This window comes from Caretta caretta, chromosome 14 (assembly GCF_965140235.1).
Source record: "Caretta caretta isolate rCarCar2 chromosome 14, rCarCar1.hap1, whole genome shotgun sequence".
NCBI lineage: Eukaryota > Metazoa > Chordata > Testudines > Cheloniidae > Caretta > Caretta caretta.
The window spans coordinates 38,718,110-38,745,815 of NC_134219.1; the positions used below are offsets into that span (position 1 = coordinate 38,718,110).

Here is a 27,706-nt window from a genome sequence, read left to right on the forward strand (position 1 = left end):
AACAAAACCTATGGATCCGATTCAGACTTTAGAAAGAATTTACACAATGTATTCAACTCCACAGGAGTTGCTGGTGCTGTTTGTAGGAAAACTCACTTCCTAGAGCTTTTGAATGTAACCAGATTTGCATCTCACAATTTACTGGATTGTTTTATTGGTTAGCAATATTATAACCCTGGTCTGGATAATCCATGTAACCCAGAGGCTCTGAATAGTCCACTGTGCTGGTTTATGATTGGCCAGGATGTTTTGGAAGGAAGAATTGAGTTGTTACTCTTAGGAGACTGAAATGACTGGCACAGACAGAGGCAGAATAAATTTCTCTCTGGTTGGGCTGTTTTTCTTTTTCCAGTGAGAGGCTACCCGCAGCTGAGCCGCTATAGCAGATGAGAGATTCAGTCTTCATTTCCTTGGGTGTGACTGAAATACTACCCTGATGGTTGTATTTTCTAATGGACAACCTACCCCAAATTTTCAATTATTGAGGGACAGTCTTCACTCATTGATATATTTGCTTTCCACAACCCACTCTCTGTATATCTTTTCATGAGTGATGTACCCAAAAACTTGGATGCTAATACCTAAACTGTATTGTTAAATGTATTCACCTAAATTTGGGTTATTGCTGATTATGTGCTATGTATCTTATGACTTTTAAAACAAACCCTGTATTTGTGGATAATCTAAGCACTATACCCAGATGTACAGACACTCTTTTCTTAACCTGTGTACTATGTAATTTTTTTAACCTTAGCTTTAATACATATTTTAATCTGTCCTGCTCCTACAGAACCTGGTTACAAAGAGAGCTGTTAAACAGGCAAAAGGCAGCATGACTTAGGTCTAATTCACAGACCCTAGGGTGACCAGATGTCCCCATTTTATAGGGACTGCCCTGATATCAGGGGCTTTGTCTTACATAGGACTCTATTAACTCCCACCCTGATTTTTCACACTTGACATCTGATCACCCTAACAGACCCCCTACACTAAAAATAAATCCTTTAAAGAATACAGATTAGTAATTCCAAGGTCAGACTTTATCCAATTCCTGCCATCGAATCATTGATGGTGTTTTCCTACCTTGTACTCCTGGGCAGCCTCTTCGATTGGAATCACAGGGTGGTCTCTGTGAGCCTTGGATCTGTCACACACCACGCAGATGGGGCTTTGATCCTCCTCACAGAAGAGTTTCAGAGGCTCCCCGTGTTTCTCACACACTCGCTCCCCCTCTGGATCTTTCTCTGCTTGTAACTTCAACTGTTTCACGAGCTCCACCATGTTCGCCAGCTCCCTGTTGGGCCTGAAGTTTCTCTGCTGGGCGGTTTCTCTGCACTGGGGGCAGGAGAAGTTGGGCTCCGACTCCCCCCAGCACTGGCTGATGCAGTCTCTGCAGAAGTTGTGCCCGCAGTGGATAGACACCGGGGCTTTGAAATACTCCAGACAGATGGAACAAGTGGCTTCATCCTGGAGTTTTTGCACAGCAGCCATTGCTCCCTGCACTGCAGATGTGGGGGACCAAGTTAGTTTCACTTCTCTGGTACAGCCCAGCTGCAGGTTTCATTTCCTGGATCCCTCTCATTGGCTGAGCTCCTGTGACCCTGGCTGTGCTGGGAGCTGTGTGATTGTGCTGGTGGACAACCCCGTTGAGCCCTAGAGAGGAGAATACAGCTCTCTGGTCCTTCAGCCCAGGGGTTCTCAATCAGGGGTACGCAGGTCTTCCAGGGGGCACACCAACTCCTCTAGATATTTGCCTCGGTTTACAACAGGTTACATAAAAAGCACTAGCAAAGTCAGTGCAAACTAAAATTTCATACAGTGACTTGTTTGTTACCTCGGTTTCCCTAGAAACCAACCCAGGATTACACTTATATTGGTTTTATTAAATGCCGCTATTGGATCAAACAGAAAAGGGATGGAGATTATTCATGCACGCACACATTCCCCGCATTCATACCCTCATGCACCCCCACAGGTGGAGAGTTACCGGAGACGGCAGAAGAACCCGAGAAGCCGAAGCATAGTAGATCTGGTGTGTCCGCCTGCAGTCACGGATCCAGGCCAGTGAGCAAGTCAAGAAGCAGGAGGCTTGTGTGCATGCCTTCCTTTTGCTGGAACTGGGTGGCTCCTGTCACATACACTGAGTTTTTCCTTCTGTGTCCATCACCGAGAAGCATTCCCAGACCTTGTTCCTTTCATGCATACCAGGTTCTTCTTTTCTTTACAGGACTCCGTGATCACCTTCTCAGGGCAGATTACATCAGACAAACCTGGCTCCTGGCTCTTTTCTCCTTGCAGTTCCTCTCCACCCAGTCCCACATACACTCCCTGGTTCACACTCCCTTATCTCCCACACATACTCCCTTGTTCACACTCTCTCTGATCGCCTGATGGAACATTGCAAAGCTTGGAGGTTATACAAAGTGGTAACTGAAAAGGTTACAAAGCTTGCACAAGTTACAAAACTTAAAGGGCTATGCTAACAATAACTAAAGTTACAAAGTTTGCAAAAGGTTACAGAACTCAATGATCATACTAGCAATGACTGAAAAGTTACAGATCTGACAATCACATTCTACTGGATTGAGCGGAGGCTTTACACAAAACATTTCCCACCCCTTGGTCACCCAAACTGTGGTGACCATCCAAAGGGGGATGGCATGCCGCCGCTCATCCATGCCAGTGCTTCGTTTGCCGGAGCAATTCCAGATTTTCATTACACGTAGCATGTCCACAGTAACAAAAATACATATCAAAATATTGACCGGCAGATGTAATGAGTGTCAAACAGCCATTCTCATGTACTACATTGAGATGAAAATCAGAGCATTCGGTGGGGAGATGAACAATCGGTAAAGAGGCAGTAATAATCTTGATGTATCACAGGCTTTTGGACAGAGGTGGCCACCAGGGGGATAGGTGTGTGATAGACAATTTGGCAGGAGGCGGAGGGGTAGGGAGAGGGAGGGGTCTGATTAGAGTTACAAAGGGCTATGCGTATGGTTTGTTGCCTAATGCAATATCCCCCCTTTCCCCAAACACCATACACCGTAATGCTAGCAATGAGACAAGCGCTACAAGACAAACATGAGATATGAAACACGAAACACAAAACACAGAACATAAGACAACACAGAAGTTTGTCGCCACAATGCACCATGGTATGTTCCAATTGTACTTCAGCTGGTACCAGCTCTCTCTGGTGCTCTGAAAAACAGAAGCTGCGAAAAAGACTTAAACATTGTAAACCGTAGAGAGGAACATGGAGTCAGGGTGGTTCCCCCTTCATGCTTGAGCTGTCCCCAATGGACCCACTTCCTATGGGGGCTTTGGTCAATTTGGAACACTATCACTTCCCTTGGTATGTCTTGCAACACCTGGGTCATGTCTGCGACTACTGGTGCCCTCTGGGGGGTCACTGCATTGACTCTCCGATAGTCGACAGTCAGTCTCCGTGAGACATCATCAGCTTTCCTCACAGGGCATATGGGGAAGTTAAAGGGGAAAGTCATTCTTTTCACTACTCCCTGCCCTTCCAGCTCTCTAACTATCTCTGCTACAGCCTGGCATACCACAGAGGGGATAGGACATTGTTTCTGTGGGGGGACCGCTGGTCCTTCTATTTTCACTGGTTCCCCAGTCCATTTACCACAGTCCAGCTTGTGAGCCACCCATGCCTGGGGAAAATGCTTCCTCCATTCCTCCTTGCTATCCCCGGTCACTGCCGCCACTCCCAACATACTACCGTCAGCAATCCGGTATCTCCCTTCCCTACTTCAGGGGTCCAGTCTTTCTTTGGGGTCCTCTATAAACCTTTGTTAGCACAATCAACCACTATTCCTCCCTCCCGCAAGCAATCTATGCCCAAAACTGGTTCTGTAGTTGCGGGGCTATAAATCCAGGGCCATCTTCGGGTATGATTCCCCACCCAGGTGACCAGTCATCCCAACACTTGTCCCTGCACCAAGGTGCCATCAAATCCCTGGATCTCAATGGTTCCCTGGATTGGCACTCCCAGCACAGGGCAGGGAAGCAGTGAGACAGCCATGCCGGTGTCCACCAGCGCCAGAAAATCTAGTTCAGATGTCTCAGGGTGCTCATATGGCGCCCCCACCCAAAGGTGCGACTGCAACTTTCCTGCCGAGTCCACCTGGAGAGGTCCCCCCCAGGTCCATCCCTGGGTACTTTCCTCTCCCAATTATTGGGAGCTCAGAGAGTCGGGGCTCCCCTAATTTGAGGTTGCTTTTTTGGCCCAAATATCGCCTCCTGGCTCTGGGAGCTTCAACTCCAGCTGAATACAGTGGAGTCCTAGGGACTCCGTGGGTTTCCCGTCCCATTGGCCCATGGGTTCCCCCTGGTCCTTTAAGGCCATCCACAACTGTATGCGGAGCTGACTGGTGTCCCATGGGGGGCGCCTGTGTTGAGGCGCTGGGGGTACAGCCGCAGCAATGGGAGCAGGAATCCCAGCTCCCAGCTGACCAACTGCTCTGGTGGCCTGGCGCGCCGCTTCCTTAAGGTGTGATATGTCTAGGGGCTCTCCCTGCCTCCACACTCCATAGCCATCTGAACATCTTCAGGCAACATTGCTGCACTAAGCCTTAATTCGGCCGTTGGAACCACAATCTCGGACAGGGTCCTGGGGATCGCTCTCCCCAGGGCACGGGCCGGACACCGCCCAGTTAACAATCCCGCTAATACCATTCTCTCCACAAAGACGTCAGGGGCCTCCCCCAGAGCCGGGGAGCCTGCTGCATACTGGGGGCTGACCTCCTGCAGTGCCTCTCCTTGAGCCAAGTTGCGAAAAGCACGAACAGGGACTGCCACTGTCCAGCTGCCTGCGTCCACAGTGCGATACCCATATCGCATGCCGGTATGGTGGATGCCGTCCTCCACAGCTTCCTAACCTCCCCTGGCTTTAACCCCTTCCTAACCTCCTCTGGGTTTAACCCCCTAGAAACTGACACGCCCATTCCGACAATGTGCTTGTCTTGGCTGGCCCTAACCCCTGAGCCAGAGAAGTTATCTCCGCAGGGGTCAAGGCTATTTCCTGCATAGTTACCCCAGTTACAGGTCTCGGGCTCCCTCCCTGGGCTGTGGGGGGGGGGCATGCTGGAAAGTTAACCATTGCACAGCTGCCCCCGGGGCTAGCCGAGCTCCTGGCCCATGTGGCAGCCATCCCGGGTCAGGGTCATACCATATGTCCCCGTTCCAGTCTCTGGGGTCATATAGGAGCAGCGCCTTTGTCCCCGATCCCAGGGGTCCTGCTGCTCTCCCACCTGGACAGGTCCCCTGCTCTCACACCAATCCCCGCAAACACTCCACCTGGACCTCCAGCTCCTTAGATTGTTCCCTCTTCCTCGGCCTGTTCAGCTCTCTCCGTCACCCTGACGGTGGAGATTGCTAGCTGCTGACAACTTGCCCCTGTCGATTGTGCCTTCCACATATTCCTTCCCACCCTTACTCGTTCCAACTCCTGCTTCACTTGCACAGTTTCAGAATTATAATCACCTTTAGCAGTTTGCCAAGCACAACAAGTTTGCCACAACAACCCTATCCTTAGTCTTTGAATCCGGATGATAAAACTCACAATATTTCTGGTATGTAGTTTCTACATCCACCATGGTGTCCCCTGACGAAACTGTCCCTGGGACCCAGCGGTCAACACCCTTGGAGTGGGCGCAGAGGAGGAGATGGGGAAATTTTGCCCCCTTCCCCTCCATTGTGGATTCGGGGGGGGGGGGTTTCCCCTTTCTAAACAGTGGCATCGTGCCCAAAATCAGGAAGGGGGAGCAGGTGCACCGCGGCTCCTAGGCTACCCATACATGCTCTCGACTCCATGTCACCCCTTTCCTCCAGCGTACCTGGAAGGGGGAGCAGGCGCCTCACATGCTCTCTACTCCTTGTCACCCCTTTCCACTAGTGTACCCTATCGGTGGTTGCCTGCATTCTCCACCACTAACGTTACCTCAATTTCACTAGAAACCAACCCAGGGTTACACTTATATTGGTTTTATTAAATGCCGCTATTGGATCAAACAGAAAAGGGATGGAGATTATTCATGCACGCACACATTCACCGCATTCATACCCTCATGTACCCACACGCTCATGCAGGTGGAGAGTTACCGGAGACAGCATAGGAAACCAAGAAGCCAAAGCATAGTAGATCTGGTGTGTCCACCTGCGGTCACGGATCCAGGCCAGCACGCAGGTCAAAAAGAAGAAGGGCTTGTGAGCATGCTTTCTTCCTTTTATTGGAACTGGGCAGCTCCTGTCACATACACTGAATTTTCCTTCTGTGTCCGTCACAGAGAAACATTCCCAGACCTTGTTCCTTTCACTCATACCAGGTTCTTCTTTTCTTTACAGCACCCTATGATTGCCTTCTCAGGGCAGATTACATCAGACACACCTGTCTCCGGGCTCTTTTCTCCTTGCAGTTCGTCTCCGCCCAGTCCCACATACACTCCCTTGTTCACATTCTCCGTGATGATGTGATGGAATATTGCAAAGCTTGGAAGTTATACAAGTGGTAACTGAAAGGACTACAAAGCTTGCAAAAGTTACAAAATTTAAAAGGTCATGCTAACAATGACTAAAAGTAACAAAGTTTTTCAAAAGGTTACAGAACTCAATGATCATACTAGCAATGACTGAAAAGTTACAAATATGACAATCACATTCTACTGGAGTGGGCGGAGGCTTTACACAACAACCCTGGTCTATGAAAAGTTTGGACCAATAACTAGCTGCATATCACTGTTTGTCTGAATGCTCGATGCGCCTAGGCTGGGAAATTTGGATCCAACAAACACTGGGTGAAAGCACCTGCATATGGCCTAGCAGAGACATGATCATTACTACTGTTGCAATTCTAATGGCCTGTAACCCACCTCGAGCCCACTGAGCATGTCAGTAAAATGCAAACACTGGTGAATCAAGTAGTTCTGATGGCTCCTGGGTTTATTGCTATATTTTACCCAGCAGGAGACAAGAGACATTATTGTGAGGCAATAAAAATTTCAGCATCTTTACAGCTGTGAAGGCACAATCCACTTGATGAAAAAACAAAAACGCCTGCAGCAGCCAAGGATTGTGGGAACCATAAAACAAACCTCCATGGGCTTGATATAAAAATACCTTTGTTAAATTCTAGACAAGACTCATCAAAAGTGAAGATCATCAATTGTCTTCTGCCCCTCCCCTTGTCCCAAAGGTTCCCCACCTGTGGACTCGGGACCTTCCTCTTAGTCTCTGACTACGCAGACTGTTAGAGTCCTCCGGGATCATAGAAAACGGTGAAAACCAGGCTCATCAGTGTCCCTGAGAGTTCAGTTGGTTGGTTTTTGGGTGGAAAACAGGTCACCACCAGTGTTCCCTCTAAGCTGTGCGCGTGTGCGGGCGCACACAGATCCTAAACCCTGTGCACACGGCAAAACACCGCACACACAAAAATTTGTACAGAAGCACAACAATTTGCACAGAGGAAAATTTTTTGCGCACACGGCCTGTCAAAAATGAGAGGGAACACTAGTCACCAGCCCGCTTTAGCTTCCAGGGTTGTAGAAATGAGGATGTCAGCGGCTAGAGAAGCCTATTTCATGGCCTGCAGTAGGATATTTTACCCTGTGGATCAGGGACAGAGCCTAAACTGGGTTTCGCTGTCCCAGAAACAGAACCAAGAGTGGACTCTCTCCCCATTGAAAGATGATGGTGGGAAAGTGAAGATCGGGGCCATGCTGTCCGCACTGAAAAATGCCAGCTGCACCTCGTCATAGTCCAGACAAACCCGAATCCTGGTGGGGATCTGGCCCAGTGACACTGTGGTCTCAGGGAAGGTGTGAGCCTTATATTGATCCCGCTGCAGCCACTGCACAGCCCAGAGCCCCTCCTCAGGGTTAAAACTGAATCCCGCATTCCTCGTCACAGACTCTCTGGCCACCCCCACAGCCCAGCATCACCCATCCCCACCTCCCAGAAACGCTGGGAAATCGCTTCCAGGGTTGTTGGGCACTTGCTTCCGTGTCTTTCTCCGTTTCACATGTAGCCAATCAGCAGGCCCGTTACATCAGGGATGAGCCGTATCTGGATCCAGAGTCACATTCGCTGGGGGGAGAGAGAATCGGAGCGTGAGGGGCAGAGCTCGGCCCTGGGGCAGGATGGGACCATTTCTCATACTCTTCAGCAGTCCCATCCGGGCTGGGACCCTCCCTGAGTTCCTGCCTCTCTGTCCTGAGTCTCAGGGAGCTGCCTCTGTGCTGGGGCTGAGCAGGGATTTCACCGCAGCTCCCACCTCCCAGGGCCTAGAGGGGCTGTTATAGCTTCAGATTCTGCATCTCCATCTCCTCCCCTGCTGCATCTCCCTGCTCCCCACGCTGTGGCTCCCCACTCCCAGCCGCAGGGACTGGGCAGGGCAGGCAGCAGAGCATGGGGTGGGACCAAAGGGGCATCAGCCTCAGCCGCCTCTTGGGGAGACACCCCCAGTCAGAGGGAATCAAGGAGGCAGCAGAGAGGGGAGCGCAAACCCCAGTGCAGCTGGGACAAGGGAAGGAGGCAGTAGCCCTGGGTGGAAGGAGGCGGGAGGGAGTTGGTGGGTATGCCAGGGCAGGGCCCCCAGCCCATGGGGAAGGGAAGAGGAAGAGGCATTGTGAACAGAAGACCACACAATGACAGAGAGGATGGAGAGGCCTAGTTGGCAACCCAAGAGTCCAGGGGGGAAGAGAGAGGTGGGACCCACAGGGAGAGACAGAGAAGGGGGCGATGTCTTATGGACACTCCGAGAGAGGGTCAGACCAGGCCCCCACCCCCACTCAGCATAACAGAGGAGACAGTGCCCTCATTCAGTCAGTACACTGCACAATAATTAAGGGGTTAATAATATATTGGAGTGCTCAAGGCCAGCCCCCTCCCCTGCAATGCTCACTCTCTATGGATGGGGGACTCTCTTTTGTTCGATCTCAGAAGCTTGTTCCTCAGATGAATCCAGTGCCACAAACTGTCCTTTTCTCTCAATCCATCTAAAACCCGACCCATAACACTACCCCCTTTTGCCAGAGATCCACTTACTTGCTGTCTGCAGTTCAAACACCAGAGCACCTAGGGAGGAGAGAGAGAGAGAAAGAGATTTCATGGTATCAAAATTATGTTTCATGCAGGATTTCCTACAAATAATCAGAATAACTGTGCTTTAGTTCTGGGCCACGAACAGAGGGGAAAAGGCAGGGAGACCCAGAAAGACAAATAAAGAGAGAGACACAGTGCAAAATTCGCCCATGTGGAGATGGGCCACTATCAGGCTTATGGACCCCTTTCTGCACTAATAACATGGTTATAAACATGGCTTAAGTGGCATTTCTACAAGAGAAAATTCCTTGACAGCTCAGACTGGAGCGAAACAGACTCAGGAAGAGTAGATGGAGCCCTCTGCATTAGCACACAGTTTCATTCAACCAAGTACTTTGCAGTCCTCAAGAATTAGGGCAAACAAAGTGACAACGAATCACATTCAGACTACTGTTGTTCCTCCATAAATATCGTATATCTAGGGAAAAAATGTCTTCATAAATTCAAAACTTTGTTTAAGTTTCTTCCATGTTCTTAAATTGAATTTTACATTCACAGCTAATTGGACACAGCCCGTTTCCTCCAACCTTCACAGAGACCAGTCTCCATTTTCCTTTTTCAATCCCTGCTCACTACCTTGGAATTCCTTCAGAATCTCCTTTAGCACAATGTTTTTCTGGGTAAAATCACCAAGTCTCTTTGCCAGATCAGGAGACATCTCCACCGGCTGCTGGAACTTCCCCTGCTCACACCTGAAGAGAAACAGAATTCTCTAATTAACTGATTGTAAATCACGATTTTATCCGCATCTCAGATGAATTTCATGCCAGGGAAAGCTGCTGGACTGCAGGGCCTGGAGGCTGGACTGTTCTATGTATCCCGGCCTCAAAGCAGGTACCGCTCAGGCAATGGCAGCACAAGCTTCACCCACAGCGGCCCAGTTTGTTTCCAGCATGACCCGGAGAGAAACGACATCGAGGGGAAGTGGAGCAGGGAGATGGGCCAACAAGCTGCATTGACTCTGCTAAGCTTTGTGGTGTGGACACCTGCCCAGTGAGAAATGGATGGAGACCACTAACCTAGGGGTTCTCAAACTGGGGGTTGAGACCTCTCAGGGGGTTACGAGGTTATTATATGGGGGGTCGCGAGCTGTCACTCTACCCCAAACCCCACTTTGCATCCACATTTATAATGGTACTAAATGTTTTTAATTTATAAGGGTGGGTCGCACTCAGAGGCTTGCTATGTGAAAGGGGTCACCAGTAGAAAAGTTTGAGAACTACTGCACTAACCCCAGATCACCTCACGCAGGGCGCCAAATGGACACAAGCTGAACATATTTGAACACTGCTTCTCTGGAAGGGTCCATATTCCTGTTCCCCGGGACACAAGAGATTTAATGAATCTATTCGGGTTTATTAACCTGCTCTCATGCTTCATCATCTAAGGGTATGTCTACACTACGAAACTAGGTCGAATTTATAGAAGTCGGTTTTTTAGAAATCGGTTTTATATATTCGAGTATGTGTGTCCCCACAGAAAATGCTCTAAGTGCATTAAGTGCATTAACTCGGCGGAGTGCTTCCACAGTACCGAGGCAAGCGTCGACTTCCGGAGTGTTGCACTGTGGATAGCTATCCCACAGTTCCCGCAGTCTCCAGAAATGAGATTCAAAAGTTCGCGGTTCTTTTCCTGTCTACCTGGCCAGTGCATCTGAGTTGAGAGTGCTGTCCAGAGCGGTCACAATGGAGCACTCTGGGATAGCTCCCGGAGACCAATACCATCGAATTGTGTCCACAGTACCCCAAATTCGACCCAGCAAGGCAGATTTAAGCGCTAATCCACTTGTCAGGGGTGGAGTAAGGAAATCGATTTTAAGAGCCCTTTAAGTCAAAAAAAAAAAAAAAAAAAGGGCTTCATCGTGTGGACGGGTGCAGGTTTACATCGATTTAACGCTGCTAAATTCGACCTAAAGTCCTAGTGTAGACCAGGGCTCAGCGCCTCGAATAAAGAGCATCAATCCCAGGAGTAACGTCAGCAGAGGGGAGATTTGGATCTGAGGGGTGACCCTGCCCCGCACAGTTGGCCATGGTACCCTGAGGAGATGTGGGCCTCACATGGCGCTCAAGCCCCTGCCACGCTCAGTGACGTGTCCCTGAGAGTGAGACGAAGCCACATACCTGCTCAGGATGCTTCTGATGTCCTGGGGGGGGAGACAGAGAACAAAGAGCTCAGTTACAAGTGATAACTATGAGAAGGACTTCGGCTGGTGGAAAAAAGAGTGGGGTGGGCCACACTGTGATCCTGGTTCAGGGGTGGTTGGTGGTGTCATGAAGACAGCAGTAGCTGGCCTCAGATGATTTCCAAAACAGAGTCCCCCTCTCTCTCCGTGAAATGGGGATCACATTATTTAAATAATATTTCCCTGCCTCATCAGCGGTAGATGAAGTCATGTGTGTTATTAACGGGCTCCGCTCCCCCAGTGATGTGGGCCTTAAGTGGACCCAGAACACTGTAAAAAAGACCATTAAAATCTAAACCCTACAAAGGGGCCCCTCTCCCGGGATCCCTCAATCCTAACAACACAAGACTGATGGCCCATCTGCCCCGTGTCCTGTTTTCTGACAGATGCTTCAGAGGGAATGAACAAAACAGAGCAAACTCAAGTGATCCATCCCCAGTCCCAGCATCTGGGAGTGAGAGCTTTAGGGCCACCCAGAGCCTGGGGTTGTGTCCCTGACCATCTTGGCTAACAGCCATTTATGGACCTGTCTTCCATGAACTGATCTAATTCTTTTTTTACTCCACTTATACTTTTGGCCTTCACACCATCCCAGGACAACGAGGTCCACAGGTTGACTGTGAGGTCTATGAAGAAGCACTTCCTTATGTGTGTTTTGAACCTGCTGCCTATTAAATTTCATTGGGTGACCCCGTTCACTTTCTCCGCACCGGAATGAGTTTATAGACCTCCACCATATCCCCTCTTAGTCACCTCTTTTCTAAGCCGAACAGTTCCAGTCTTTTTAATCTCTGCTCAGGTGGAAGCTGTTCCAGACCCCTCATCAAATTACTAATAATACAAAAGAGAATAATAAAACAGAAGCAAGTGGAAGTGATTGTAAACCAGCGAATTCACATTTTAACAGTAGTTCCTAACAATTAAATGAGGTACCATTAAAGAGAGAGCGAGAGAGAGGATTCCTATGTAAAAACTAGAAATAGTGAGTTCCACTGTAGTGTTAGGATCCTGCACTCCAAGCCACATGGGTCTCCCCGTTCATCCATTTCCCAAATATCCCCAAGGCTCTGAGGTCTCACCTGCAGGAATTCACTCGCTGGCTGTTGGCACTTCCCCTCCATCTCGCTGATCAGCTCACTGAGACGGGAAATCTCCGCGGAGAGTTTGGTGATATTTTCATCCTGCAGCTTCACAATCTCCTTCTCCAGCTCTCCCAGCCGGGCCAGCAAGAGTCGCTCTTCTTCCTCCAGAAACTGGTGCAGCTGCTTAAATTGAGACACAATTTTCTCTCTCTCAGCATCTGTCTTTCCCTGTAAAGAAGAGGCACAAACAGGGAAAAGGCACATCAAGGACACACAGAGAGGCAGGGGAGATTTCACAGAGCCCTGTGTCAGCAGGAGGGGGAATTTCTAAATATTCAGCACCTCAAAAGCAGACAGAAACTTTCCCCATGTGACCAGAGACATTTTCCTAGAAAGTCCCACCTCGCCCTAAATTCCCTTCCCATCTCACATGGCTTGTTTCTCTTGTGATCAGTGACCTGTGACAATCTCAGTCCTTCAAACAGTAGAAAGGGCAGGATTCAGAGGTACGTGAGCAGAGACTTCCTGAGAGAGACTGAACGGGGTAAAGAAAACACAAAATAAGAAAACAAACTAAAACTCCTAAGTTTCACTTAGGAAGCTCCAGATATTCACATTACTCGGAGGGATGCTCAGCCACACCTCTGAAGAGACTAACTGTATTAGTGCAGAAATCAGGATCTCTAGTGCAGCCCCAGCCCATAAATGTATACCATGAAATCAAGAATGAAGCAAAGACAAACACAGCTCTGAAATCAAGGGAATGCAGAGTTAAGGTCACGCCTCCCATGCACACTGCCACCCAACCTTAACTCTGTCCCATTTCTGCAGCTGCTGGCTACCACTCCGCACCCTGGCTTGAGGTGCACCTGTCTCCTGGAGCATGCTCACATCACTTTCCCATGTGGATATCCAAGATGTATGAGTATTTACAGAGCCTGAAAGAACCTCTTATAACTTCTAAGATGCTGCTTCCCTGGTGTGGCCCTGGAGCCGGTCGCCAGCCAAGGTGAAATCCATTCAGACCCAGCTCAGTTTGGGGCTGATCGGTGCTATGATCTGAGCCATAGGTGGGCACAGAAAAGTTATGAGAATGGGAAACAAATTGAACGTCAGGTTATTTTTGCCTGAGCCCTTCACCTCTGCAGCCCCTTGGCCACTTGACTCCTGATTCAGTCCAATAACTCTGTCTCAGGCCTGGATGGGGCACCGTGATTTTCCAAGACAAGGTCAGGATGCAGGTGGGTTTTAGAGCACTGTGAAAACATCAGTGCTTAGCATGAGAGCTTGGCTGTCGCTCAGCTATTGACTCTCTAGTGCTCATCTATAAGAGAGAGACGAGGGGTTGAGGTGATCTCTTTGATTGGAGCATCTTCCGTCAGAGAGAGAGAGAAGCTTTCGAGCCACCCAGAGCTCTCCAGCCCAGACCTCAAGAACAGCTTTGGGTAGTGTACAAGCTTGTCTCTCTCACCAACACAAGTTGGTGCAAAGATCTAACCTCCCCCTCTTGTCTCTCCAATATCCCGGGACCGACATGGCTACAACTGCACTGCACAGGGTGAAAAAGACAGTGTTTTGCAGACACAGACAAAGATCAAGCCTGAGGCCGAGCCCAGCAGGCCTCTCTGACATCTGGGGATGGACCATTAACACAGCCTTGGCACTACCAGAACTGAAGGGAGGAGGTCGGGCCATGACCCCACATCCCGTCCATCCCGGGCAGAGGGGAGCACAGGCTGCACCTGCTGCTGGATTCGATCAGCGTCTGCCCTGTCCCAGGGCTGCCCATTGCTCCTGGGGAATCTGCCCCAGAGCCAGGCAAGGAGTCCCAGTCCCACCCCAGCCCACAGAGGGGAATAGAGCCCTGGTCTACATTGAGGGGGGCGGGGGTATCGATCTAAGTTACGCAACTTCAGCTACGTGAATAATGTAGCTGAAGTTGACGTACTTAGATCGACTTTCACCGCGGTGAGTCGTCTGCTGCCGCTCCCCCATCGACTCCGCCGGCGCCTCTCCTGGCGCTGGACTACAGGAGAGCGCTCGGGGGTCAATTTATCGCGTCTAGACTAGGGAGTAGCGAATCCAGAGGGTGTGAAGACGGACCCAGAGACAGACATGCAGAATCCCAAACCAGCAGCACAGGGACCCAGAGAGACACACAAATGTCCCACACTGCCCTTCATCCCCAGGGCCCTGCTGGGTAACACCACTGGGCACCTACCAGGTACTCAGAGCTTCTCTTCTCTCCAGTCAGTTTCCATCCCAGGAGCTTTTCTCTCTCTTCCTTCAGAGCCTGCAGTCGGGTCTGGAACTGTTCCTGGGCAAAGAGAAATGCGGGGGGCGGAGGGAGTCATTTTTTTTCTTTTGGAGCTTGAGGAGCAATTTTCTTTTGAAATTTCACTTCCCCCCACCCCATATCCCCCGGCAATAACACCGGTGCATGGATGTAGCTTTCCAGTTTACTTAACCCAGCAGCAGACCGGGAGGGCACCCACAGGGCAATGCACAGGCCAGGCCAGGGACGCTGCAGGAACTGGGAGCAAGCAGCAGAAGAGAACTAGTTCACTCTGACACCTGGGGGCTAGGAGCACAAACTGGATCCAGGCAGCCAGTGCACAAACTCTAGTGCAGAGGTGGGCCAACTACAGCCTGCAGGCCACATCTGGCCCACAGGACCCTCCTGCCCGGCCCTTGAGCTCCTGGCCCAGGAGGCTAGTCCCCGGCCCCTCCCCCGCAGCCTCAGCTCACTGCGCAGCCAGCGCAAGGCTCTGGGCGGTGGGGCTGCGCGCTCTTGCCAGGCAGCGCAGCTGCAGGGCCGCGGCCTGACCCGGGGCTCTGTGCTGCGCGGTGGCGTGGCTGGCTCCAGCCGGGCACCCCGGCTGCCTGTCTTGGTGCTCTCGGCGGTGCGGCTGTTGCGTTGCCAGCCACCGGGGCTCCAGGCAGCGCGGTAAGGGGGAAGGGGGAGTGGGCTAGAGGGCAGGGGAGTTCGAGGTGGTGGTCAGGGGACGGGGCTGTGGATAGGGGTCAGGGCAGTCAGAGGGCGGGGAATAGGGGGGGTTGAATGGGGGCAGGGATCCCCGGGGGGGGCAGTCAGGAAGGAGAGGGAGGGTTCGATGGGGCGGCGGGGGGCACTCAGGGGTGGGGAGTCCGGTGGCAGTCAGGGGACTGTGAGGGGTGGATGGGGCAGGGGTCCTGGGGGGGTTCATCAGGGGGCAAGGGCCAGGCCATGCCTGGCTGTTTGGGGAAGCACAGCCTCCCCTAACCGGCCAGCCATACAATTTTGGAAACACGATGTGGCCCTCAGGCCAAAAAGTTTGCCGGCCCCTGTAGCACTGGCCTCTCAGTGTGTTCAGTGAAGATCTCTTTCCAACAACTCTGCTCTCAGATTGCTGATCCGAGTAAAACAGATGGTGTCAGGTTTGCTCCAAAAATTCCTCATCTGTCCTCCAGTCAGGAGCTCTGACTGCACCCCTGCCTCACCTCGCCTCCACCAGCATCTTTTGGGGACCAAGAAGCAAGTTATTTCTCTGGTGGTTTGAAATGAATGAAGCAGAGCGTGGGAGGATAAATTCCCGCAGTCTGACTGAATCTTTCCAAAGATCGCAGGATTTAAGAACGGTGGGGGCTGGCAGTGCTGGTTCCGGTGTGTCCCGCTCAGCAGGAACGTGTGTTGGAACAGAAATATTCGCTGAGGAAAAGGGCATCACAAGATAATGAATATTTTTCCCCACCCACTCCTGGAAATTGGTCCTCAAGTCAGAGCAGAGATCCATGTGTAAGGTTCAAAATCTTTATCACAACACTGTAGTTAGCAAAAAAACATCCTTTATGACAGCAGGAAATGACACTAGAGGTCAGGTGACACGAGAAGGAAACCCAAACATTGGAAAGCCTGGGGACCCCCAGGTATGGCCGCAGGCTACGTGACCTCTGCATGAGCAGCTCTACTCTGGGCCTGGAAATATATCTGAAAAACCCCATAGGTACAAACACTGACGCCGGGCGGAGATTTCCTACCTTGTACTCCTGGGCAGCCTCCTCTATGGGAACCCCCGTGTGAGATCTGTGAGCCTTGGATTTATCACACACCAGGCAGATGGGGGTTTCATCCTCCTGGCAGAAGAGTTTCAGGGCCTCCTGGTGCCTCTCACACACTCGCTCCCCTCCTGAGCCTTTGGCTGCCTGGAAACTCAGCCCTCTGGCTATTTCGATAACTCTCGCCAGTTCCCTGCTGGGCCTGAAGTTTCTCTGCTGGGCGGTTTCTCTGCACTGGGGGCAGGAGAAGTTGGGCTCCGACTCCCCCCAGCACTGGCTGATGCAGTCTCTGCAGAAGTTGTGCCCGCAGTGGATAGACACCGGCTCTTGGAAATACTCCAGGCAGATGGGACAAGAAAGTTCATCCCGGAGACTTTCTGCCTTGCTCTCTCCAGCCATGGCTCCCGGCTGGAAGGGGAACACAAAGCTCGTTTGAATTTCCAGCGTCTGGGACAGGAATTGGGTGTTTCCCTTCCTGGCTCTGTCTCATTGGCGGAGCTAGAATCAGCTGGGGCTGTGAGTTCTCCCCGCCCCTGGGGGCTCTGATGAGAAACCTGACCCTCTCTCTGCTGGGAAGCAATGGAGCAACACCGATGTGCACCAGAGGGAGATCTGGCCCTCTTCATTGAATGAGATGAGTACACACTTAGTGGCAGGGATGAATTTGGTCCATTGCCCTTAAACAGAAATGGCTACAGCTACCCGTGGACAGGCTGGCCCATATGTCTTGGCTTCATTCAGAATGTCTGAGACATGATCGCTTGCCCCTAGTTTGTGTGTTGTTTTTTTCATTCCACCACCTGTCTTTGCCCAAATCCCACAGGCTTTCATAGCCATTTGCTGATTGATCTGAACAGCAGGAGACTGGAGTCTGATAGGACTTCTCTCTCCTCCAGCCTCACCTTCCCCATCTCCTGCCTGCTCATCCTAGGGGCTCGCCCCATGGCCACTAGCTCACAAACCTGCAGCAAGCTGGCTCTCTATGAATCCTATTGAAAGAATTGCAGAGGAGAAACCTCAGGGCAACAACACGGAAAAGCAAAGCTGGAGGAGACAAGGGCAGTGCTAGGACACACCCCCTCTCGTTGGCTTTAGGTGGTTATTTCATACATTGGCTTAGTGCAAGAGATCTTGTCCCTCTAGTGGCCAGCCCCAGTCACGAACAACCAACTCATGGCTCGCAGCTCAAACGAGTTACTGCTTTAAGGCAAGGGGTCTGGGCTTGTGATTTCAGGGCTGAAATTCACGCTTTAGATCCCCACTGGTAACTGTGACATGGGTGTGTCAGGACACCATTTTATAGAGCACACACCATATGTGCAAGGTCTCATCAAACAGACCATGATGCTCTTTTGTTTCTGAATGTGGCCAGTAGAGGTACCGAACAACTACGCATGTGACCCTGGTCTATGAGAAGTTTGGACCAGTAACCGGCTACATGTCACTGTACTGTCTGAATGCTTGATGCACCTGGGCTGGGAAATTCGGATCCAACAGACAATGGATGAAAGCACCTGAATGTGGCCTAGCAGGGACATGATCATTACTATTGTTGCAATTCCAGAAGGGTTGCTTTTGTTGCAATTCTAATGGCCTGTAACCCACCTCGACCCCACCGTGCATGTCAGTAAAAAGCAAACAAACCCAACACTGGTAAATCAAGTCGTTCTGATGGCTCCTGGTTTATTGCTATATTTTCCCCCGCAGGAGACAAGAGAAATCATTGTGAGACACAAAAATTTCAGCATCTTTACAGCTATGAAGATACAGAATCCACTTGGTGAAAAAACAAAAAAGCCGGCAGCAGTCAATGATTTATGGGAACCATAAAACACAACCTCCATGGGCTTGATATAAAAATAGCTTTGTTAAATTCTAGAAAACCCTCATCAAAAGTGATGACTAACCATTTTCTCTTGCCACTCCCCTGCCCCAAAGATTTGCCACCTGTACTGTTCTCCCTCACCCAGGACTCCTCCTCTTGCTCTCTGACCAGCTTGCTAGAGTCCTCTGCGATCATAGAGAACAGCGACAAACAGGCTGGACAATGTCCCTGACGGTTGAGTGGTTTTGTTTCGTTGGTTTTTTTTGGAGCGGGGAGAACAGGTCACCAGCCCACTTTAGATTCCAGAGTTGTAGAAATGAGGGTGTCAGAGGCGAGAGAAGCCCATTTCATGGCCTGCAGGGGGATAGATCATCTTGTGCATCAGGAACAGAGTCTCAACTGGGTTTTGCTGTCCCAGAAACAGAACCAAGGGCAGATTCTCTCCCCATTGAAAGACGCTGGTGGGAAAGTGAAGATCAGGACCTTGTCGTCAGCACTGAAAAATGCCACCTGCCCCTCGTCACAGTCCAGACAAACCCGGATCCTGCTGGGGACCTGACCCAGGGACACTGTGGTCTCAGGGGAGGTGCGAGCCTTGTATTGATCCCCCTGCAGCCACTGCACAGCCCAGACCCCCTCCTCAGGGTTAAAACTGAACCACCCCTTCCTCCTCACAGACTCTCTGGCCACCCCCACAGCCCAGCATCGCCCATCCCCCACCTCCACCTCCCAGCAATGTCTCCCCGAGGTGAACCCCTCACAGGCCAGCACGCAGCGATTCCAGTCAAATCTCTCAGGGTTGTCGGGGAGTCGCTGCCGTGTCTCCCCGCATCTCTCACTTTTCCGATCTGTGGACAGGACAAGTTGGGGATGAGCCGTGTCTGGATCCAGAGTCACTGGGGGGAGAGAGAATCAGAGCGTGAGGGGCAGAGCTCAACCCTGGGGGAGGATGGGACCATTTCTCACACTCCCCAGCAGCCCCGTCCTGGCTGGGACCCTCCCTGATTTCCTGCCTCTCTGTCCCGGGTCTCAGGGAGCTGCCTCTGTGCTGGGGCTGAGCAGGGATTTCACTGCGGCTCCCACCTCCCAGGGCCAGTTATAGCTGCAGACTTGGGGGAGGGATAGCTCAGTGGTTTGAGCATTGGCCTGCTAAACCCAGGGTTGTGAGTTCAATCCTTAAGGGAGCTATTTAGGGATCTAGGGCAGAAATTGGGGATTGGCCCTGCAGGGGGTTAGACTAGATGACCTCCTGAGGTCCCTTCCAACCCTGATATTCTATGATCTCGATCTTCTACCCTCCTCCCCATGCTGTGGCTCCCCACTCCCAGCCGCAGGGACTGGGCAGGGCAGGCAGCAGAGCCTGGGGTGGGACCGAAGAGGCATCAGCCTCAGCCGCCTCTTGGGGAGACACCCCCAGTCAGAGGGAATCAAGGAGGCAGCAGAGAGGGGAGCGCAAACCCCAGTGCAGCTGGGACAAGGGAAGGAGGCAGTAGCTCTGGGTGGAAGGAGGCAGGAGGGAGTTGGTGGGTATGCCAGGGCAGGTCCCCTAGCCCATGGGGAATGGGAGAGGAGGAGGCAGTGTCCACGGAAGACCTCACAAAGACAGAGAGGATGGAGGGGCCTAGTTGGCAACCCAAGAGCCCAGGGGAAAGGGAGAGGTGGGACCCACAGGGAGAGACAGCGAAGGGGGCCATGTCCTATGGACACTCCGAGAGAGGGTCAGACCAGGCCCCCACCCCCACTCAGCATAACAGAGGAGACAGTGCCCTCATTCAGTCAGTACACTTCACAACAATTAAGGGGTTAATAATATATTGGAGTGCTCAAGGCCAGCCCCCTCCCCTGCAATGCTCATTCTCTATGGATGGGGGACTCTCTTTTGTTTGATCTCAGAAGCTTGTTCCTCAAATGAATCCAGTGCCACAAACACAAACTGTCTTTTTCTCTCAATCCATCTAAAACCCGACTCATAACACTACCCCCCCCCCTTTTGCCAGAGATCCACTTACTTGCTGTCTGCAGTTTAAACACCAGAGCATCTTGGGAGGAGAGGGAGAGAAAGAGATTTCATGGTATCAAAATTATGTTTCATGCAGGATTTCTACAATTAATCAGAATAACTGTGCTTTAGTTCTGAGCCACGAACAGAAGGGAAAAGGCAGGGAGACCCAGAGAGAGAGATAAAGAGAGAGACATAGTGTAAAATTCGCCCATATGGACATGGGCCACTCTCAAGCTTATGGACCCTTTCTGCACTAATAACATGGTTATAAACATAGCGTATGTGGCATTCAGTGTACGTCGTCTTTCTACAAGAGAAAATTCATAGACAGCTCAGACTGGAATGAAACAGACTTAGGAAGAGAAGATGGAGCCCTTTGTATTAGCACAGAGTTTCATTCAACCAAGTACTTTGCAGTCCTCAAGAATTAGGGCAAACAAAGTGACAACGAATCACATTCAGACTACTGTTGTTCCTCCATAAATATCGTATATCTAGGGAAAAAATGTCTTCATAAATTCAAAACTTTGTTTAAGTTTCTTCCATGTTCTTAAATTGAATTTTACATTCACAGCTAATTGGACACAGCCCGTTTCCTCCAACCTTCACAGAGACCAGTCTCCATTTTCCTTTTTCAATCCCTGCTCACTACCTTGGAATTTCTTCAGAGTCTCCTTTACCACAATGTTTTCTTGGGTAAAATCACCAAGTCTCTTTGCCAGATCAGGAGAAATCTCCACTGGCTGCTGGAACTTCCCCTGCTCGCACCTGGAGAGAAACAGAATTCTCTAATTAACTGATTGTAAATCACGATTTTATCCACATCTCAGATGAATTTCATGCCAGCGAAAGCTGCTGGACTGCAGGGCCTGGAGGCTGGACTGTTCTATGTATCCCGGCCTCAGAGCAGGTACCGCTCAGGCAATGGCAGCACAAGCTTCACCCACAGCGGCCCAGTTTGTTTCTAGCATGACCCGGAGAGAAACGACATCGAGGGGAAGTGGAGCAGGGAGATGGGCCAACAAGCTGCATTGACTCTGCTAAGCTTTGTGGTGTGGACACCTGCTCAGTCAGAAATGGATGGAGACCACTAACCCCAAATCACCTCATGCAGGGCGCCAAACGGACATAAGCTGAACATATTAGAACACCGCTGCTCTGGAAGGGTCCATATTCCCGTTCCCTGGGACACAAGAGATTTCATGAATCTATTCGGGTCAATTAACTTGCCCTCATGCTTCATCATCTCAGCATCTCAAATAAAGAGCATCAATCCCAGGAGTAACGTCAGCAGAGGGGAGATTTGGATCTGAGGGGTGACCCTGCCCCACACAGCTGGCCATGGTGCCCTGAGGAGATGAGGGCGTCGCATGGCGCTCAAGCCCCTGCCCCACAGAGTGATGTGTCCCTGAGAGTGAGACAGAGCCACGTACCTGCTCAAGGTGCTTCTGATGTCCTGGGGGGGGAGAGAGAACAAAGAGCTCAGTTACGAGTGATAACCAAGAGAAGGACGTCGGCCAATGGAAAAGAGGGTGGAGTGGGCCACACTGTGATCCTGGTTCAGGGGTCTTGGTGGTGTCATGGGGAGAGCAGCAGCTGGCCTGGGATGATTTCCAAAACAAAGTCCCCCTTTCTCTACGTGAAACGGGGATCACATTGTTTAAATAATATTTCCCTGCCTCATGAGCGGTAGATGAAGTCATGTGTGTTATTAACGGGCTCCGCTCCCCAAGTGATGTGGGCCTTAAGTGGACCCAGAACACTATAAAAAAGACCATTAAAATCTAAACCCTACAAAGGGGCCCCTCTCCCGGGATCCCACAATCCTAACAACACAAGACTGATGGCCCATCTGCCCCGTGTCCTGTTTTCTGACAGATGCTTCAGAGGGAATGAACAAAACAGAGCAAACTCAAGTGATCCATCCCCAGTCCCAGCATCTGGGAGTGAGAGCTTTAGGGCCACCCAGAGCCTGGGGTTGTGTCCCTCACCATCTTGGCTAACAGCCATTTATGGACCTGTCTTCCATGAACTGATCTAATTCTTTTTTTACTCCACTTATACTTTTGGCCTTCACACCATCCCAGGACAACGAGGTCCACAGGTTGACTGTGAGGTCTATGAAGAAGCACTTCCTTATGTGTGTTTTGAACCTGCTGCCTATTAAATTTCATTGGGTGACCCCGTTCACTTTCTCCGCACCGGAATGAGTTTATAGACCTCCACCATATCCCCTCTTAGTCACCTCTTTTCTAAGCCGAACAGTTCCAGTCTTTTTAATCTCTGCTCAGGTGGAAGCTGTTCCAGACCCCTCATCAAATTACTAATAATACAAAAGAGAATAATAAAACAGAAGCAAGTGGAAGTGATTGTAAACCAGCGAATTCACATTTTAACAGTAGTTCCTAACAATTAAATGAGGTACCATTAAAGAGAGAGCGAGAGAGAGGATTCCTATGTAAAAACTAGAAATAGTGAGTTCCACTGTAGTGTTAGGATCCTGCACTCCAAGCCACATGGGTCTCCCCGTTCATCCATTTCCCAAATATCCCCAAGGCTCTGAGGTCTCACCTGCAGGAATTCACTCGCTGGCTGTTGGCACTTCCCCTCCATCTCGCTGATCAGCTCACTGAGACGGGAAATCTCCGCGGAGAGTTTGGTGATATTTTCATCCTGCAGCTTCACAATCTCCTTCTCCAGCTCTCCCAGCCGGGCCAGCAAGAGTCGCTCTTCTTCCTCCAGAAACTGGTGCAGCTGCTTAAATTGAGACACAATTTTCTCTCTCTCAGCATCTGTCTTTCCCTGTAAAGAAGAGGCACAAACAGGGAAAAGGCACATCAAGGACACACAGAGAGGCAGGGGAGATTTCACAGAGCCCTGTGTCAGCAGGAGGGGGAATTTCTAAATATTCAGCACCTCAAAAGCAGACAGAAACTTTCCCCATGTAACCAGAGACATTTTCCTAGAAAGTCCCACCTCGCCCTAAATTCCCTTCCCATCTCACATGGCTTGTTTCTCTTGTGATCAGTGACCTGTGACAATCTCAGTCCTTCAAACAGTAGAAAGGGCAGGATTCAGAGGTACGTGAGCAGAGACTTCCTGAGAGAGACTGAACGGGGTAAAGAAAACACAAAATAAGAAAACAAACTAAAACTCCTAAGTTTCACTTAGGAAGCTCCAGATATTCACATTACTCGGAGGGATGCTCAGCCACACCTCTGAAGAGACTAACTGTATTAGTGCAGAAATCAGGATCTCTAGTGCAGCCCCAGCCCATAAATGTATACCATGAAATCAAGAATGAAGCAAAGACAAACACAGCTCTGAAATCAAGGGAATGCAGAGATAAGGTCACGCCTCCCATGCACACTGCCACCCAACCTTAACTCTGTCCCATTTCTGCAGCTGCTGGCTACCACTCCGCACCCTGGCTTGAGGTGCACCTGTCTCCTGGAGCATGCTCACATCACTTTCCCATGTGGATATCCAAGATGTATGAGTATTTACAGAGCCTGAAAGAACCTCTTATAACTTCTAAGATGCTGCTTCCCTGGTGTGGCCCTGGAGCCGGTCGCCAGCCAAGGTGAAATCCATTCAGACCCAGCTCAGTTTGGGGCTGATCGGTGCTATGATCTGAGCCATAGGTGGGCACAGAAAAGTTATGAGAATGGGAAACAAATTGAACGTCAGGTTATTTTTGCCTGAGCCCTTCACCTCTGCAGCCCCTTGGCCACTTGACTCCTGATTCAGTCCAATAACTCTGTCTCAGGCCTGGATGGGGCACCGTGATTTTCCAAGACAAGGTCAGGATGCAGGTGGGTTTTAGAGCACTGTGAAAACATCAGTGCTTAGCATGAGAGCTTGGCTGTCGCTCAGCTATTGACTCTCTAGTGCTCATCTATGAGAGAGAGACGAGGGGTTGAGGTGATCTCTTTGATTGGAGCATCTTCCGTCAGAGAGAGAGAGAAGCTTTCGAGCCACCCAGAGCTCTCCAGCCCAGACCTCAAGAACAGCTTTGGGTAGTGTACAAGCTTGTCTCTCTCACCAACACAAGTTGGTGCAAAGATCTAACCTCCCCCTCTTGTCTCTCCAATATCCCGGGACCGACATGGCTACAACTGCACTGCACAGGGTGAAAAAGACAGTGTTTTGCAGACACAGACAAAGATCAAGCCTGAGGCCGAGCCCAGCAGGCCTCTCTGACATCTGGGGATGGACCATTAACACAGCCTTGGCACTACCAGAACTGAAGGGAGGAGGTCGGGCCATGACCCCACATCCCGTCCATCCCGGGCAGAGGGGAGCACAGGCTGCACCTGCTGCTGGATTCGATCAGCGTCTGCCCTGTCCCAGGGCTGCCCATTGCTCCTGGGGAATCTGCCCCAGAGCCAGGCAAGGAGTCCCAGTCCCACCCCAGCCCACAGAGGGGAATAGAGCCCTGGTCTACATTGAGGGGGGCGGGGGTATCGATCTAAGTTACGCAACTTCAGCTACGTGAATAATGTAGCTGAAGTTGACGTACTTAGATCGACTTTCACCGCGGTGAGTCGTCTGCTGCCGCTCCCCCATCGACTCCGCCGGCGCCTCTCCTGGCGCTGGACTACAGGAGAGCGCTCGGGGGTCAATTTATCGCGTCTAGACTAGGGAGTAGCGAATCCAGAGGGTGTGAAGACGGACCCAGAGACAGACATGCAGAATCCCAAACCAGCAGCACAGGGACCCAGAGAGACACACAAATGTCCCACACTGCCCTTCATCCCCAGGGCCCTGCTGGGTAACACCACTGGGCACCTACCAGGTACTCAGAGCTTCTCTTCTCTCCAGTCAGTTTCCATCCCAGGAGCTTTTCTCTCTCTTCCTTCAGAGCCTGCAGTCGGGTCTGGAACTGTTCCTGGGCAAAGAGAAATGCGGGGGGCGGAGGGAGTCATTTTTTTTCTTTTGGAGCTTGAGGAGCAATTTTCTTTTGAAATTTCACTTCCCCCCACCCCGTATCCCCCGGCAATAACACCGGTGCATGGATGTAGCTTTCCAGTTTACTTAACCCAGCAGCAGACCGGGAGGGCACCCACAGGGCAATGCACAGGCCAGGCCAGGGACGCTGCAGGAACTGGGAGCAAGCAGCAGAAGAGAACTAGTTCACTCTGACACCTGGGGGCTAGGAGCACAAACTGGATCCAGGCAGCCAGTGCACAAACTCTAGTGCAGAGGTGGGCCAACTACAGCCTGCAGGCCACATCTGGCCCACAGGACCCTCCTGCCCGGCCCTTGAGCTCCTGGCCCAGGAGGCTAGTCCCCGGCCCCTCCCCCGCAGCCTCAGCTCACTGCGCAGCCAGCGCAAGGCTCTGGGCGGTGGGGCTGCGCGCTCTTGCCAGGCAGCGCAGCTGCAGGGCCGCGGCCTGACCCGGGGCTCTGTGCTGCGCGGTGGCGTGGCTGGCTCCAGCCGGGCACCCCGGCTGCCTGTCTTGGTGCTCTCAGCGGTGCGGCTGTTGCGTTGCCAGCCACCGGGGCTCCAGGCAGCGCGGTAAGGGGGAAGGGGGAGTGGGCTAGAGGGCAGGGGAGTTCGAGGTGGTGGTCAGGGGACGGGGCTGTGGATAGGGGTCAGGGCAGTCAGAGGGCGGGGAATAGGGGGGGTTGAATGGGGGCAGGGATCCCCGGGGGGGGCAGTCAGGAAGGAGAGGGAGGGTTCGATGGGGCGGCGGGGGGCACTCAGGGGTGGGGAGTCCGGTGGCAGTCAGGGGACTGTGAGGGGTGGATGGGGCAGGGGTCCTGGGGGGGTTCATCAGGGGGCAAGGGCCAGGCCATGCCTGGCTGTTTGGGGAAGCACAGCCTCCCCTAACCGGCCAGCCATACAATTTTGGAAACCCGATGTGGCCCTCAGGCCAAAAAGTTTGCCGGCCCCTGTAGCACTGGCCTCTCAGTGTGTTCAGTGAAGATCTCTTTCCTACAACTCTGCTCTCAGATTGCTGATCCGAGTAAAACAGATGGTGTCAGGTTTGCTCCAAAAATTCCTCATCTGTCCTCCAGTCAGGAGCTCTGACTGCACCCCTGCCTCACCTCGCCTCCACCAGCATCTTTTGGGGACCAAGAAGCAAGTTATTTCTCTGGTGGTTTGAAATGAATGAAGCAGAGCATGGGAGGATAAATTCCCGCAGTCTGACTGAATCTTTCCAAAGATCGCAGGATTTAAGAACGGTGGGGGCTGGCAGTGCTGGTTCCGGTGTGTCCCGCTCAGCAGGAACGTGTGTTGGAACAGAAATATTCGCTGAGGAAAAGGGCATCACAAGATAATGAATATTTTTCCCCACCCACTCCTGGAAATTGGTCCTCAAGTCAGAGCAGAGATCCATGTGTAAGGTTCAAAATCTTTATCACAACACTGTAGTTAGCAAAAAAACATCCTTTATGACAGCAGGAAACGACACTAGAGGTCAGGTGACACGAGAAGGAAACCCAAACATTGGAAAGCCTGGGGACCCCCAGGTATGGCCGCAGGCTACGTGACCTCTGCATGAGCAGCTCTACTCGGGGCCTGGAAATATATCTGAAAAACCCCATAGGTACAAACACTGACGCCGGGCGGAGATTTCCTACCTTGTACTCCTGGGCAGCCTCCTCTATGGGAACCCCCGTGTGAGATCTGTGAGCCTTGGATTTATCACACACCAGGCAGATGGGGGTTTCATCCTCCTCGCAGAAGAGTTTCAGGGCCTCCTGGTGCCTCTCACACACTCGCTCCCCTCCTGAGCCTTTGGCTGCCTGGAAACTCAGCCCTCTGGCTATTTCGATAACTCTCGCCAGTTCCCTGCTGGGCCTGAAGTTTCTCTGCTGGGCGGTTTCTCTGCACTGGGGGCAGGAGAAGTTGGGCTCCGACTCCCCCCAGCACTGGCTGATGCAGTCTCTGCAGAAGTTGTGCCCGCAGTGGATAGACACCGGCTCTTGGAAATACTCCAGGCAGATGGGACAAGAAAGTTCATCCCGGAGACTTTCTGCCTTGCTCTCTCCAGCCATGGCTCCCGGCTGGAAAGGGAACACAAAGCTCGTTTGAATTTCCAGCGTCTGGGACAGGAATTGGGTGTTTCCCTTCCTGGCTCTGTCTCATTGGCGGAGCTAGAATCAGCTGGGGCTGTGAGTTCTCCCCGCCCCTGGGGGCTCTGATGAGAAACCTGACCCTCTCTCTGCTGGGAAGCAATGGAGCAACACCGATGTGCACCAGAGGGAGATCTGGCCCTCTTCATTGAATGAGATGAGTACACACTTAGTGGCAGGGATGAATTTGGTCCATTGCCCTTAAACAGAAATGGCTACAGCTACCCGTGGACAGGCTGGCCCATATGTCTTGGCTTCATTCAGAATGTCTGAGACATGATCGCTTGCCCCTAGTTTGTGTGTTGTTTTTTTCATTCCACCACCTGTCTTTGCCCAAATCCCACAGGCTTTCATAGCCATTTGCTGATTGA

General features: G+C 51.4%; 2 protein-coding genes across 2 annotated transcripts in view; both read right to left on the bottom strand.

Moving 5' to 3' along the window:
- The window catches only part of LOC125621555 (uncharacterized), a 28,223-nt gene extending 11,322 nt beyond the window's left edge, over window positions 1-16,901 (bottom strand). The window contains 8 exon segments of the mRNA XM_075119083.1: window positions 1,084-1,551; window positions 7,640-8,106; window positions 9,067-9,096; window positions 9,700-9,815; window positions 11,244-11,266; window positions 12,385-12,615; window positions 14,609-14,704; window positions 16,405-16,901. Of these exon segments, the coding sequence (XP_074975184.1) occupies window positions 1,084-1,551; window positions 7,640-8,106; window positions 9,067-9,096; window positions 9,700-9,815; window positions 11,244-11,266; window positions 12,385-12,615; window positions 14,609-14,704; window positions 16,405-16,821 (1,848 nt within the window). The 5' untranslated portion in view covers window positions 16,822-16,901.
- Window positions 16,902-18,080: 1,179 nt separating this feature from the next.
- On the bottom strand, window positions 18,081-27,383 carry LOC125621607 (zinc finger protein RFP). Its single transcript, XM_048818711.2, has 7 exons — window positions 26,841-27,383; window positions 25,045-25,140; window positions 22,821-23,051; window positions 21,683-21,705; window positions 20,902-21,017; window positions 20,257-20,286; window positions 18,081-19,143 (listed from the first exon to the last, which is right to left on the bottom strand). Exons 1-7 carry the CDS (start codon window positions 27,255-27,257, stop codon window positions 18,629-18,631), a joined length of 1,428 nt encoding a protein of 475 aa, XP_048674668.2. The 5' UTR covers window positions 27,258-27,383; the 3' UTR covers window positions 18,081-18,628.
- Window positions 27,384-27,706: the final 323 nt, after the last annotated feature.

Excerpts from the sequence above, each read along its gene's own strand:
- LOC125621607 (XM_048818711.2), bottom strand. The coding sequence starts at position 27,257 with ATGGCTGGAGAGAGCAAGGCAGAAAGTCTCCGGGATGAACTTTCTTGT. Across the intron at positions 21,706-22,820 it reads CAGCGAGTGAATTCCTGCAG|GACATCAGAAGCACCTTGAG; the intron begins GTGAGACCTCAG and ends CTCCCCCCCCAG. Across the intron at positions 20,287-20,901 it reads GACTCTGAAGAAATTCCAAG|ATGCTCTGGTGTTTAAACTG; the intron begins GTAGTGAGCAGG and ends TCTCCTCCCAAG.